The sequence below is a fragment of the Periophthalmus magnuspinnatus genome, chromosome 13, assembly GCF_009829125.3.
Source record: "Periophthalmus magnuspinnatus isolate fPerMag1 chromosome 13, fPerMag1.2.pri, whole genome shotgun sequence".
Taxonomy (NCBI): domain Eukaryota; kingdom Metazoa; phylum Chordata; class Actinopteri; order Gobiiformes; family Gobiidae; genus Periophthalmus; species Periophthalmus magnuspinnatus.
Genome location: NC_047138.1, coordinates 21049804 through 21064231, shown reverse-complemented (window position 1 = coordinate 21064231; position 14428 = coordinate 21049804). Strand labels below are relative to the sequence as shown.

The 14428-nt window shown below is 42.1% G+C and overlaps 1 protein-coding gene across 1 annotated transcript in view; it reads left to right on the top strand.

The window, feature by feature from the left end:
• Positions 1-14207, top strand: part of LOC117379832 (short transient receptor potential channel 4-like) — a 66255-nt gene extending 52048 nt beyond the window's left edge. Inside the window, exons 5-8 of the mRNA XM_055225816.1 lie at positions 4235-4374; positions 11556-11869; positions 13076-13271; positions 14199-14207. Coding sequence (XP_055081791.1) covers positions 4235-4374; positions 11556-11869; positions 13076-13271; positions 14199-14207 — 659 coding nt within the window. The remainder of the gene's footprint in view (positions 1-4234; positions 4375-11555; positions 11870-13075; positions 13272-14198) is intronic.
• The last annotated feature ends 221 nt before the right edge of the window (positions 14208-14428 follow it).

Genomic DNA, 14428 nt, shown 5'->3' with positions numbered 1-14428 from the left:
TCTGGCAACAAATTTATTTTTTTTGTATGTTGCATAAATGGTCATAAAAAATGGCACGACAGCGCCCCCTGCAAAAGTCAAAATACGTTTCATCAATGGGAGATGTCCTGACGTTAACTTTGTCACAGAGCTACTAAATTCGGTACACGCATTCATCAAGTGATGCGAAACAGATGCCACATACTAATCACAAATAAGTCAATAAGACCCATGTTGTTTTTATTGCACCGTGTTCCCATTCTGATGCATGAAAGCATCAATGATATCCTAATAGGACTGATCCCAAAATTTCCCATTCATGAGAAAAATATTAGTCTCATAGATTAATGTGAAATTTAAGGATGAAAATGGTCAGCTCTGTGACTGTTGTTAATTTTGGATGCTACTACTTTTATTCAGAAGCACAACATAAATAACTGTATTATGTCATAACTTTAGAATTATTTACTGCAAATGATTAAACCCAATTATGAAATTAAGCAAACTTTCAAGATTATTTAAGTAAACTGCCTAAAAGGCTGAAAGTATGTTTACATGGTGTTTTACATTCATGTAATAGTATTAAACAATATTTAATACTTTATTTAATTTAAATATGGCAAAAACAATGACAATAATAAATCTAGTTAATATGCAAGTCGTCCCTCCAGATAGCCAGTGTCCACCAGCAATCTCACCAGAAATGAAGTGGCTTGGATGAGTGGCCAAATGTCATTAGGGCTGGGCAATATGTTATATATGCATCCCCCTCAGAAAAAGCTGTTTGCCCAATACTTCCATGTTGATATTGTGCAGACCCATACAGATATTGTTCAGATTCAGACTGTTGAAATCTGAATCTGAACCTAAGTAAACTTGATGGCTATTTGATTTTGTTACATTTTGCTCCATTGATGCTTTATCCTTGAAGTATTCACTTATTTCTTAACTATGTAAACCAAGTATTTATATGACAAAAAGAGGCAGAATATATGCACCATTATTCCATTCCCATTGGCAGATTAATCAATCAAGCACCAATGCTGCACAACCAAAAGTTTAGTGTCAGTGTTTAAAACTCCCACATGTGCGGCTACGTCATGGGAAGTGAGGTGCAGTGTAAAGAATGTGTGGCGTGCAATACCTCAGCTAAAGATGGACTGGTCTCACCCTGTACACCAGGTGGCCTTCACCTTCCGTGTTGACTCTTTGCACTACTTTGTGCATGTCTCTGCCATGACATTTTATGACCAACCTTTATTCTGTGGTCTGCTATACACTAAGTTCACTTGGAACAGAAGAGACTTTGACTGGTCAGTAGGATCAGCTCTGTATTGGGCTGCCTGCTGGACTCCAGAGGAGATGGACAAGAAAAATAATGTACAAAGCCCTCGCCCACTACAAGAGACCTGGTGATGCTGCTGGAGGTACCATATTATGAACTTTTAAACCAAATAGGACTAATGAAACATGTTGACCCAACCATGATAAACCCCAATATCTGTCTTTTGTCATAAAACATCACATTAATCCAAGGTGTGTGGTGTTCTAAACTTTTCTCCCCTCAAAGGCAGTATTAATCCAAAGCACTAGTGCAGAAAAAAAGTCATTCTAATTAAACTTTATACATTATATAAAGATGTGCCAAAACATTGTTTTTACATAACGTCTATATTTTACAGCTAAGTAATTCACAGAAATGTTTTACGTACATTTTCTATTAAATAGAAATGAGTTTCATTTCAAAGATTTTATCTTTTCAACTCATTGACAAAGACCATTTACAGTGTTAATCCATACAACTGTATTGTTCTAAAATTGAGAACTTAAAAATGAAACCAATGAAAAAAAAAAAAATTAAACTTATTACAATTGTGACACAGAAGAACGCATTTCTTTCACAGTTCAGTCTTTACAGATGATAACATAGCATGTTGTTACCGCAAATCAAAACATTACCATCATCTATCACAAAATAACTACAGTGCATATTATGCAAAAGCAATGATCAATGCATGAGCAGAATTTAGCCATGTAAAATCTATATTATATAAATATATTATCTATATTATATAAATCATATATAAAATCTATATTCAGCTATATTCTATTCAAATTATTTTTGTAAAGCTCAAAATCACAGCAGCTGTCACCTCTTAGGGTTAAACATGAGAATTGATTTAACCAACAAAAAGTTAGAAAATTAAAGAGAAACAAACAAGCAAATTAATCGACAGAAAACAAGCAAATGGACAACTGCCCTAGAGCGCCCCCTGTCCTTAGACCCTCCTTCTTGGCAAGGAAAAACAAAAAAAAAAACCCAGTGGGAAAAAGAGAAACCTCGAGGAGAACCACAGTGAAGGAGAGATCCACTCCCATGGACGGACAGATTACATATGTGTCCAGGACTAATGTGCATCCATTTACAGATGGAGTTCAGGTTTGTAGGGCTTAATATGACATTACATAGATTTTTCGAAAGCTCTCCACTTTCCCCACATCACCGTGGGGTCAATGGTGTCGGGGTCGCCCATTGACTTCCATTCATTTTAGCAGTAATAAACAGGTCCTGCATCCTTTTGTTTTTTTTGTTTTGTTTTTTTCTTAAACGAGGTTATTGGTATAATTTTACCTCTTATGACAGCTTTTGGTGTGTCCCAGTGTATTGGAGGTGAGCCTTCTGCATTATCATTTATATCGAGAACCCCTTTATTTCCTTTTTCATTTCTTTCTTAAAGTTTATATCTTTGAGCAGGTATGAATTTAATTTCCAAGCAGTGAATTTGGGACTCAAATTTAAATTGACCAACAGATACAAAGGTGCATGATCACTCACTTCTATTGTTCCCATCTAACACGTTTGTAACTTTTGGAAAAGATAAAGACAAAATTCAAAGTAATCAATTCTGATATAAAGTGAATGTGGAGCTGAATAGTGAGAGTGGTCACGCCTTGTGGGAAAAAGGTCTCTCCAAATATCAATCAGACCAACCTCCTCAAAAAGAGAGGAGACCTTATATAAGGTGTTTGATTCAGGTACCTTTCTGTTAGAGCTATCCAGTTCTGGTTGTAGATGGATGTTTAGGTCCCCACCACATATTAGAAACCCTTGCATTACTGTTACTGTACCATTAATATTTGTTTTAAATAAGCTGAAGTCGCTCCCAGGTGGTGCATAAACATTCATGAATATGACCGGATTGCCCCATACTAAGACAAATCTCTCTTTATCTTTATCTAAGTTTAGCTTTTTTGAAATAAGAATCATCACCCCTCGTCTACGGCCAGACTTATATGAAGAGGAAAACATGTTTGTGAATCCCTTTCTCTTTAGTTTCTCATGTCCAGTATTATTTGAGTTACTTGTAAATACACCACCTGTGCCTGTTCTTTCTTCATTTTAGTAAAAATTCTCCTTGTCAGCCCATTTACGTTAAATGAAACACATTCTATACATCCGCTACTCATTGCTTAACCTATCAATGTAGTATAAAATATCAAAACATAAAAGTAGGTGGTCCCTTGACGAACAAGAACATGGAACAAAGAACAAAGTAAAAGAAAATAACAAATACGAATAAAATAAATTGTGACTCCAGGGTAGGGGTCTTTCCTATCTGACCCTGTAAGTTGTTGTGCATAACTTCTACCAGCAGGGGATGAGGGCCCCTTGGACTGTTCAGTGTGTCTATTCCTTCAATAATAGTCTCTCCTCTTTTCCCTTACTAAATGATGAAATACAAGTGGATAAGTGGAAAGTGGCTTATTAACGCTTACCAAATGATTTGTTGTAAACCTTGTGTAATCTCACTGTTCCTTGGAGGCGGAGGACGTACATCTTCTGAAGGCCTGGAGTTTCTCTCGGATGCCTCTTTCCTAATGCTCCTCGGAATCCTGCTGCGTCTGCAACCCCGCCACTTTCTACACTGTCCGCAGTAGCTACTCCATCAGGCTCTCCTTAGGTGTAATCTTCGTGACCGGGAATCCCCTGGTCTGCCGTCGCCTCCTCCACCATCTGATAAAGCACTGTCCCATCTCGATAAAATATCCTCAGTTTAGTAGGGAGTTTGAAATTAGATATTTTGTTTTTTACATACTCGTCTGGCTTCAGCATAGTCTCTGCATTTCTGCAGGATACTTGGGGGATAAAACTTCCTTTTTGGTTGTGAAGCAAGCAAATCTTATTTTTATTGAGTGGGGTTTATCTTTGCCGTTACTATTATCATTCATCATGATATTATCCTGATCTGTGCAGGCTTCATCTGGACGGAGATCAAGCAGATGTGGGACAGTGGCTTTGAGGACTACGTGGACGACTGGTGGAACCTCATGGACTTCATCATGAATTCTCTGTATCTAGCAACAATCTCACTCAAGATCGTGGCCTATGCAAAGGTGGGAGGGGGTCCCCCCATGGGACATTTTATAAACATGCAAGTAGGAATGCATTGATACTGATACTAGTATTGGGTATCAACCCTATACCAGGTACCAGTCCTCATACTGGTCAGTGGGCTGCTGGTACCCAGAACCGATAGCACTGCAACTACGTCTTATTTGACGCTCACAACTCAACTCTGAAAAACATTGCTCTGAGAGCACCGCTCTGAGCGCACCGTTCTGCTCAGAGAAGTAGCATCCTAATGTTGCTAAATGGTGCTGGTGATAGTTTGCTTGTGCATGCATTGTAACTTATTGTACTTGACAAAAAAATTTAGCGACTGAATAGAGCTTTAAGAAGAGCATCAGAATCAGAAGACTTTTATTGCCATAGTCTGTGAACACAGTTCACAAACTAGGAACTTGCTTCGGTGAAAAAGTGCAACATAAACACACTGAATAAATACAAATACAAATAAGGGCATGCACAAAGTTAAAAAGATATGCTTAAAAAATCAAATGAAATACTTAAAGGGAGAAAATATATACAACAGCATGTCTATATTGGTGAAAGTGTGGCCGTGGTAAAAGTAAGACAACACTCAGTGTTGTGCTAACAGTGGCTTGTTAGCAGTTAGCATGGAGTTTGACTCAAGACTCATTGACTCAATGGGGTAATGAGCGCTTCACTCTGCCTTTGTCAACAAACACACTTCTGGTATCGAACACTATCCAAGCACCCATGCCACGGGCATGGGCCATATTTATCACTGCTAAAAAGAATGGCAGTCAATGGGAGGTCAATAGGCGACCCCGACGCCATGGCGAATGACGGATGCGTGAGTGCCCGTCATTCGCAATTAACGCCACGTGGGGAAGGTTGAGAGCTTTGAAAAAATTTATGTCGTTGTAATGTTATCGCATACATTGTTTTTGCTAAAATTATTATTTTTATTTATTTATTCCTTCTCCTGGTCTTTGAGTAGAAATTTGACCCCCCCCACTGCATCACGCTGTCAACTATGGCATCACTTGACAAACGTGTGTACCGAATTTCGTGGCTCTATGGCAAACAAAAAATATTATTATGGTCACGCCCCCTGACACACTGGAAGTCAGTCATCTGGGATTGAAAATTCCAAAATGCAATTTCTGCTGACGTCGCATTTTAATCAACTCATCTGAGGGGGCTTCACCGGCAGTGCTGAAAATCACTGTACATCATCTAGACAAGTGGGGCATCAAACATTGTGCCATAATAATAAATTAATAACTTGTCGAACCTGTTTACTGAATTTCGTGGCCCCTGGTAGTGTCACCCATGGTCAACATGTCCAGGGGGACGGGTCAGAGTAAGAGCGGTTCAGAAGCCTTTCATGATGAGTAAATGACCAAGGCCAGTTACGTCACCTGAACTGGCGTTACTGGGGCGCACCCCTTGGAGCTAGGCCTGGGGTGGGGTCTGGCCAGGCTCAGCCCAAAGGAATGACATGGGGCCATCTTCCCGTGAACCCACCACCTGCGGGAAGGCCATGGAAGGCTGGTGCAAGGAGATCTGGGCGGCAGTCGAAAGGGCGGGGGCCTCGGCGACCGGATCTCTGGACACAAAGACTAGCTCTGGGAACACAGAATGTCACCTCACTGGGGTGGAAGGAGGCTGAGATTGTGGATGGAGGTTGAGAGTTACTGGCACACCTTGGGCTCTGGAACCCAACTCCTTGAGAGGGGTGGACTCTGCATTTCTCTGGCATTGCCTGCAGGGAGAGGCGGCAAGCTGGTGTGGGCTTGTGTATTGCCCCACAGCTCAGTCGCCTCATGTTGGAGTTCACCCCGGTGAATGAGAGGGTCCCTGCGCCTTTGGGTCGGGGACAAGTCTCGTACTGTTGTGGCGGCCTATGGGCAAAACAGCAGTGCAGAGTACCCAGCCTTCTTGGAGTCCCTGGGAGGGGTACTAGACAGTGCACCTACTGGGGACTCCATTGTTCTCCTGGGGGACTTCAATGCCCATGTGGGTAATGACAATGACATTTGGAGGGGCGTGATCGGGAAGAACGGCCTCCCTTATCTGAACCCGAGTGGTTTTCTATTATTAGACTTCTGTACTAGCCATAGTTTGTCCATAATGAACAACATGTTCGAGCACAAGGGTGTCCATCAGTGCACGTGGCTCCAAGACATCCTAGGTCGGAGGGCAATGATCGACTTTGTTGTCACGGCTGCGTGTCTTCGACACTTGAGTGAAGAGAGGGCAAAGCTGTCAACCAATCACCACCTGGTGGGGAGTTGGATACACTGGTGGAAGAGGAGGAGGAAGTCAGACAGACCTGGCATGCCTGAGCGTATCGTGAGGGTTTGCTGACAGAGCCCTCTCTCAGAGGGGTCTTCAACTTGCGCCTCTGGGAGAGTTTTCCCAGAGGTGCTGGGGACATGGATTCCGAGTGGGCCATGTTCTCCACCTCTATTGTTGGCGCGACCGCTTGTAGCTGTGGTCATTAGGTCTGCGGTGCTTGTCATGGCGGCAACCCAGGAACCCGGAGGTGGACACTGTAAGTAAGGGATGCTGTCAGGCTGAAGGAGTCCTATTAAGCCTTGTTGACTTGTGGGACTCCTGAGGCAGCTGACGAGTACCGGCTGGCCGTGACACGTGCTGTCACGGTGGCAAAAACTCTGGGTTGGGAGGAGTTTAGGGAGGCCATGGAGGAGGACTATCAGACGACCTCAAAGAAATTCTAACAAACCGTCCGACACCAGTGTTTACAGTGCGGGCGCAGAGCTGCTGACCTCACCTGGGGATGTTTTCGGATGGTGGACAGAATACATTGAGGATCTCCTCAATCCAACCATCACGTCTTCTGAGGAGGAGGCAGCGATTGGGGACCCGGAGGCGGACTCGTCACCCTGGCTATAGTCACTGAGGTGGTTGGCAAGCTCCTCGGTGGCAAGGCTCTGGGGGTGGATCCGTCCTGAGTACCTTAAGTCTCTGGATGTTGTGGGGCTGTCTTGGCTGACACATCTCTGCAACATTGTGATGGTACCCCTGAACTGGCGGACCGGGGTAGTGGTCCCTTTGTTTAAGAAGGGGGACCGGAGGGTGTGTTCCAATTACAGGGGAATCACACTCCTCAGCCTTCCCGGTAAGGTCTATTCCAGGTTGCTGGAGAGGATAATCTTGTCCGATAGTCGAACCTCGGAATCGGTAGGAGGTTTGTAAGGCTTAGCTTTGTGCTTGCTGGTAAAGCCATGGTTTTAAATGGTGAGGGAAGGGAGCTTGAGGTTGAGTCGCTTGTGTCCGGAACTTTTTGTGTTGGTTTTGAGATGGAGACCGTGACCTTGCCTGTGGGCCTTTGTGGACTGGTCTGGAGAAAGCATTCATCCATGTCCCTCGTGGTGTCCTTTGGCGGGTGCTTCGAGACTTTGGGTCCGGGGCTCTTTGCTACGGGCTGTCCGGTTCCTGTATGACCAGAGCAGGAGCTGTTCTCGCATTGCCAGCAGTAAGTCAGACCTGTTCCCGGTGCATGTTGGACTCCGCCAGGGCTGCCCTTTGTCACCGGTTCTGTTCATTGTATTTATGGACAGAATTTCTAGATGCAGTCAGGGGCTGGAGAGGCTCTTGTTCGGGAACCACAGGATTTCATTGCTGCTGTTTGCGGATGATGTTGTCCTGATGGTTTCTTCAAGACAGGACCTGCAGCAGGCACTAGAGCAGTTTACAGCTGAGTGTGAAGCGGCTGGGTTGAGAATCAGCTCCTCCAAATCCGAGGCCATGGTTCTCGACCGGAAAAAGGTGGCTTTTCCTCTCCAGGTGGGTGGGGAGTCTCTGCCTCAAGTCTTGTTCAGGAGTCAAGGATGGATTGTGTGATTGACAGGTGGATTGATGCAGGAGCTGAGTCAAAAACCAATGTTCCTACCCTCACCTATGGTTATGAGCTCTGGGTAATGACTGAATGGACAAGATCACAGATACAAGTGGCCGAAATGGGTTTCCTCCGCAGGGTGGCTGGGTGCTCCCTTAGAGATAGGGTGAGGAGCTCTGTCATACGGGAGCTCGGAGTAGAGCCGCTGCTCGTATAGGTGGAGAGTAGCCAGCTGAGGTTGCTCAGACATCTGCTCATGATACCTCCCGGACAGCTCCTGGGGCTCCTGGGGATGGCTGGGGAGGTGTTCTGGGCATGTCCCACCAGGAGGAGGCCCCGGGGAAAACCCTGGACACGCTGGAGGGACTATCTCTCTCAGCTGGCCTGGGAATGCCTTGGGATCCCACCAGAGGAGCTAGAAGATGTGTCTGGGGTGAGGGAAGTCTGGGAGTCCCTGCTTCAACTGCTGCCCCCGCGACCTGGCTCTGGGCAAGCGGAAGAAAGTGGATGGATGGAAAACAATTTGTACAGTGAGTTTTGCATATTCATGATTTGCTACTTGTTACAGGCTAAATCTGTAATGTAACACAATGACAGGGGGATGAATACTTTTGTGTGACAGTGTAACGCAAAAGTTTTCATCCCCCTGGAACTTTTTCAAATTTTGTCAAGTCGCAACCACAAATTTCAATACATTTTCTCAGCATTTTATGCATGCATGCATCTATCCATCCATCCATCCTCCAAGGGTAGTCTCATCCCCTCTTTCCTTGCTTGGACCTCTACCAGACACCTGGAAGCTTGAGGGTTCTGCGCAGTATCTTTGCTGTTCCTAGTATTGCACTTTTCTGGACTGAGATGTCTGATGTTTCTCGTGGGATCCTGCTGTAGCCACTCCTCCAGTTTGGGGGTCACTGCCCCGAATGCTCCGATGACCATGGGTACCACTGATATTTTCACCTTCCAGGCCTTCGCCAGCTCTTCTTTGAGCCCCTGGTATTTCTGTAGTTTTTTATGTTCCCTTTTCCTAATGTTCCCATTGGATCTTGGCTTGATTATTCTCCACTACGTTTGGAGGTGTTTCCCACCTTGACCTGATCAAGGTCCCGGTATCTTAAAATACAGCTATACTGCCTAAAGCCCGATGAAGGTTAAAATGGTTAAAGATAAGCAGAAAGCGCCATGGAGGATCGATAACTCGGTCAGGGCACAGAAAAGGGAGTGCCGGAGGACCGAACGTGAATGGCGCAAGTCAAAGCACCTGGTTCAATATGAGATTTACAGAGAAAAGATGCACATGTACAACCACAGTTTATGTAGAACAAGGGAGAGGTATTTTTCTGACATTATTGGAAGTTATAGTAACAACTCTTGTGTCCTGTTTGCAATAGTAAACAGATTAACAAACCCCTCAGCTCTGCTGCTGTTGGAACTCATTTCCACATCTAAGTGCAATGAGTTTGCAGTATTCTTTAATGACAAGGTTCAGAGCATTAAAAATGCCATCAATTCCACAACGCAGATAACAACCCAGCACCACCTAGACACTTGGAGCTGACTCACTTTGCACCTGTAACTAACAAAACTGTTCAAGAGATTGTCACCAGTGTGAGATCATCTACATGCTGCCTCGATGTGTTACCCACTAAATGTATAAAATCTGTGCTCAACAGTTTGCTGTCACCACTCACTTGCATAGTTAACATGTCACGTCAATCTAGAACATTCCCAAGAGCTTTGCAAACCACGGTTATCAAGCCTCTCCTCAAGAAGAGCAGTCTTGATGCCACGATATTGAACTATTACCGACCAAGCTCTACTCTGCCGTTTCCAGGCAAAGCCCTTGAAAAAGCTACGTACCAACAGCTTATTAACTTTCTCCAAATGAACAACTCCTTTGTTTTCCAGTCAGGTTTTAGATCCCACCACAGAACTGAGACTGCTCTTATCAAGGTGACAAATGACATCCGCTTGAACACTGATGCAGGCAACGTCTCAGTCCTGACTCTGTTAGATCTGAGTTCTGACTTTGACACTGTGGATCATGGAAACCTCTTACAGAGACTAGAGGACTGGGTGGGCATTTCTGTTACGGCTCTAAACTGGTTCTAGCTAGAAAACGAGGAGTACTTTGTTGAAATCGAAAAATGTGTCAGATAAAATGTCCCTGACCTTTGGGGTTCCCTAGGGGTCAATTCTGGGACCCCTGTTGTTCAGTCTCTACATGCTGCCAGTTAATACGCAGCAATAATATATAATAATAATCAATAATATCACAACTATGGAGATGACACACAGATCTATATCTCACTGGCAGCAGGTGAATATGGACCAGTGGATTCATTCTGCCTTCATCCAACAGATCCAGTGTGGATGCAAAACAACTTTCTCCAGGTAAACTCAGACAAGACTGAAGTCATCATCTTTGGCCCACAGAAACATAGAGAAAGTGTCACCTTGAGTCTCTCTCTCTAAAATCTTCAAATCAGGCTAGAAATCAAGGGGTAAAATAATGGACTCAGACTTGAACTTTAACAGCCACATCAAATCAGTAACATCTGCAGTTTTTTAAAACCTAAAACACTTTTCAAAATCAAAGGTATACTGTCAAAGCCAGACTTAGACTTATCCACGCATTTGTCTCCAGACTACTGTAATGGCCTGCTCACTGTCCTCTCCAAACAAGCGTTAAGACAGCTGCAGTACATCCAGAATGCTGCTGCTTGGGTCCTAACTAGAACCAGGAAGTACGAGCACATAAGTCCTGTGCTCAGGTCTTTGCACTGGCTTCCTGTAGCTCAAAGAATAGACTTTAAAGGAGCTCTGCTTGTCTCTCCATGGCCTAGGACTAAAGTACATCTCTGACATGTTAGTGCCATTTGAACCATCTTGCAATCTGAGAACTTTAGGGACAGGCCTCCTGTTGGTGCCCAGAGTCAGGACTAAACATGGGGAATCAGCGTTTTAGTTTTATGGAGCTAAAACCTGGAACAGACTTCCTGAAGATGTGAGACAGGCCTCTGCTTTGACAATGTTTAAATCCAGGCTCATAACAGTTCTGTTTAGCTGTGCATACAAGTGAAAGGTTTTTATTCTGCAGTCTTCTGTTTTAATGTTAATTTTATGATGATTATTTGTGATTATTTATCTTTTTATTTGTGTGATTTTAATGTCCATCTTATTCTGTAAAGCACTTTGAATTACTTTGTGTACAAATTGTGCTATACAAAATCTTAGGCCTTGCCTAAGATTAAAAAAATAATAATTTTCAACATCACGACTTTACACTTGGCATTTCTTCTTCTTCACCCTCTGACTTAACCCCTCCCCTCTCTCATTCAGTACAGTGGTAAAAAACCTCGTCACTCGTGGGAGATGTGGCACCCTACTCTGGTGGCTGAATCGCTGTTTGCTATTGCTAACATCTTTAGTTCACTGCGCCTGATTGCCCTCTTCACCGCTAACTCGCACCTGGGCCCACTGCAGATCTCATTGGGCCGAATGCTCCTGGACATCCTCAAGTTCCTTTTCATCTACTGCTTGGTGCTCCTCGCCTTTGCCAATGGACTCAACCAGCTCTACTTCTATTACGAGAGTGCAGGCGAGAGTGGCTGCAAGGGAATCCGATGCAAGGAGCAGAACAACGCCTTTTCCACGTCAGTATAATCTAGACTAGTCATTTCTGTTAGGACGAGGAAGCTATGGTGGCATTTAGTGTAATTCTTGACCACACAGTTGTCAAAAAGCTTGATATAAGGGTATTGTGAATTGCTTTTTGGTCTTTTGGAAATTACTGCCCAATGAGTCAAAAATATATATTCGATAGCTATGTTTAGCATTGCAATATTTAACTTTCTGACATAGCAAATAAATTAAAACAAATATGTACATGCCTTTATTACTAGTCATATTGTGTCAAGCTAAAAATATGTTGAAAAGGAAGTATTAAAGCAAAATTTATTTCCTACCATGTTATAACGTTGTTCCCTTATTATATGTCATCTATGCATGTTTGAGCAATCAAGTGATCTCTCCCGGGAACTGTCTGAACCATCCTTGGGTAACATTCTGTCCAATGCTGAGCCTACAAGCCTAGCCCCTCTTTAATCTAAAGGCTAAATTGGGACTAGATTTGAAAAAATCACAACTGATATGTGTCTTATGTTTTATAACTACATGTAAACACTTTTTCTTGTTTCTTGATTCTATTTCCAATTTATCTTTTAATAAAATTCTGTTAAAAGTTCACATTTTAAACGTGCCTTGAATTTGTACAAATATAAACTACAGGATTACTGTAGCTGTTTTTTATGCAGAAAAAGATTAAATATTTAAATATTTTGTGGCAAGAAAATTGCTATCACTATTTGAATCCTATCACAAGGGGCAATTCACAGACTCCATTTATTAAGACTAAAAAAATCAAACCTGACCCTCTAGTTAGTAAATTGTCCAGAAAACTTCAAACACCCAAGTACCTGCATATCACAATGCAACAAAGCCATAGCCTAATGTACTTGTTTGTATTTGAATGGCTGAATGGAACCTGAGAATATTTTAAATTCCAACTTACACCATGCCACCATGTAATGAAATTAAGGTTTGTAGGGATAATATTTCATGTTGCAGTTGGTCTGCAAATGGAAAAGAGAAAAACGAATGGTGTATTTACCCAGGCTAAGACCATTTATTAATCCAAATACTTTTTACTTTTACTTGAGTAATTTCTTAGACCACTGGATTACTCCGCGAGTAATGTTGTTTTGAGGAAAGGTTTCTCTTACTTGAGTACAATTTTGGATTACTCTACCCAGCCCTTCCCCTGTATATAGATAAGCTGATATATGTCTTCTTTTGCACAGGCTTTTTGAAACGCTGCAATCACTATTCTGGTCCATCTTCGGCCTGATTTCTCTGTACGTGACCAATGTGAAGCCAGACCACGTTTTCACTGAGTTTGTGGGTAGCACCATGTTTGGAACCTACAACATCATTTCTCTGGTGGTTCTGCTCAACATGCTTATCGCCATGATGAACAACTCGTACCAGCACATAGCCGTAAGCGTAGCCTCTTCACTGTACACTCTAAGATACAAAATCGATGGAAAGAAAACAAATTATCTTAAAGTATTAAAAGGGACTGAATGGACTGTGTGCAAATGAAGAGCTTGCATTTGTATTAAAAAGTATTAAATTTGATTCCAACAGGCATTAGATAAACAGCAACGAAATTATGTTTAAGCAATGCCATCTTGAATACTGGAGTATAAAGATTACTCAAACATGCATGAGTCACTCTAAATACCACTTTGAGTGAGTAAATGAGATGGTAAACAACTATAACATGGTTAACAGTTCTAAAAAGTTGCAAAATAGCTCCACTTTAAGGGAGACCTTCTTTTGCCTGTTTATTGGCAATAAAATCACAATTCAAATTCCGCATTAATTTGAATTTACTGTATTTTTCATTTCATAAAAAAAAAAAATACAAACATTTTAACATCATACCTATTTTGGAAAGTAATTAAGTTGTCCTTTTTATGTTGTAAAAATACAAACTTGCATTTAAATGAATTGACAAAATACAATATGATATTTTATTAAATATTTGTATATAACCGTTTCATATCTTCTTAATAAAAAAGGTCCTATATTATGCTAAATTCACTCTTGTGAGATATAGCCTTGTTAGAATGTTACCCCGGAGTTGTGGTTTGTTTAATTCAGTGTTTAAGTAATCCTTTAATATTACATCTGTTTACATCTCCAAGGTCAAAGCACTCTGTTCCACCAACAGCTGCCTTTTAGTAGAGATTGGCAATTATCCAAATGATTCTAGTGGAAGTGTATGTAGTTTCAAAACTCACTAATGAGCTTAATCTAAAATAAAATTTTATTCTGTTGCTATTTTTTAATCACCCTTGCATTTATATAGATTTAAAAAATGACTATCTTAAAAATATGTTCATTATATGTGAACTTTAGATAAGTTGAAGTGAACTCTGACCTACTCAGTTCAAAGTTTGGTATTGTGCCCATGACAAAACCAGTGCTCAACTTGCAAGCGTTGTGAAGATGGGCACTGAATGCAGTCATTTGCGGAGCGATTGTGGCGATGGCAGAGTGGCACAATGTGGAGGGACACTTCACTATGTGTCACAAAAGCTCCACGCTAACTTAAATATATGCAAGTTGATTTTTCTTTAACATTACAT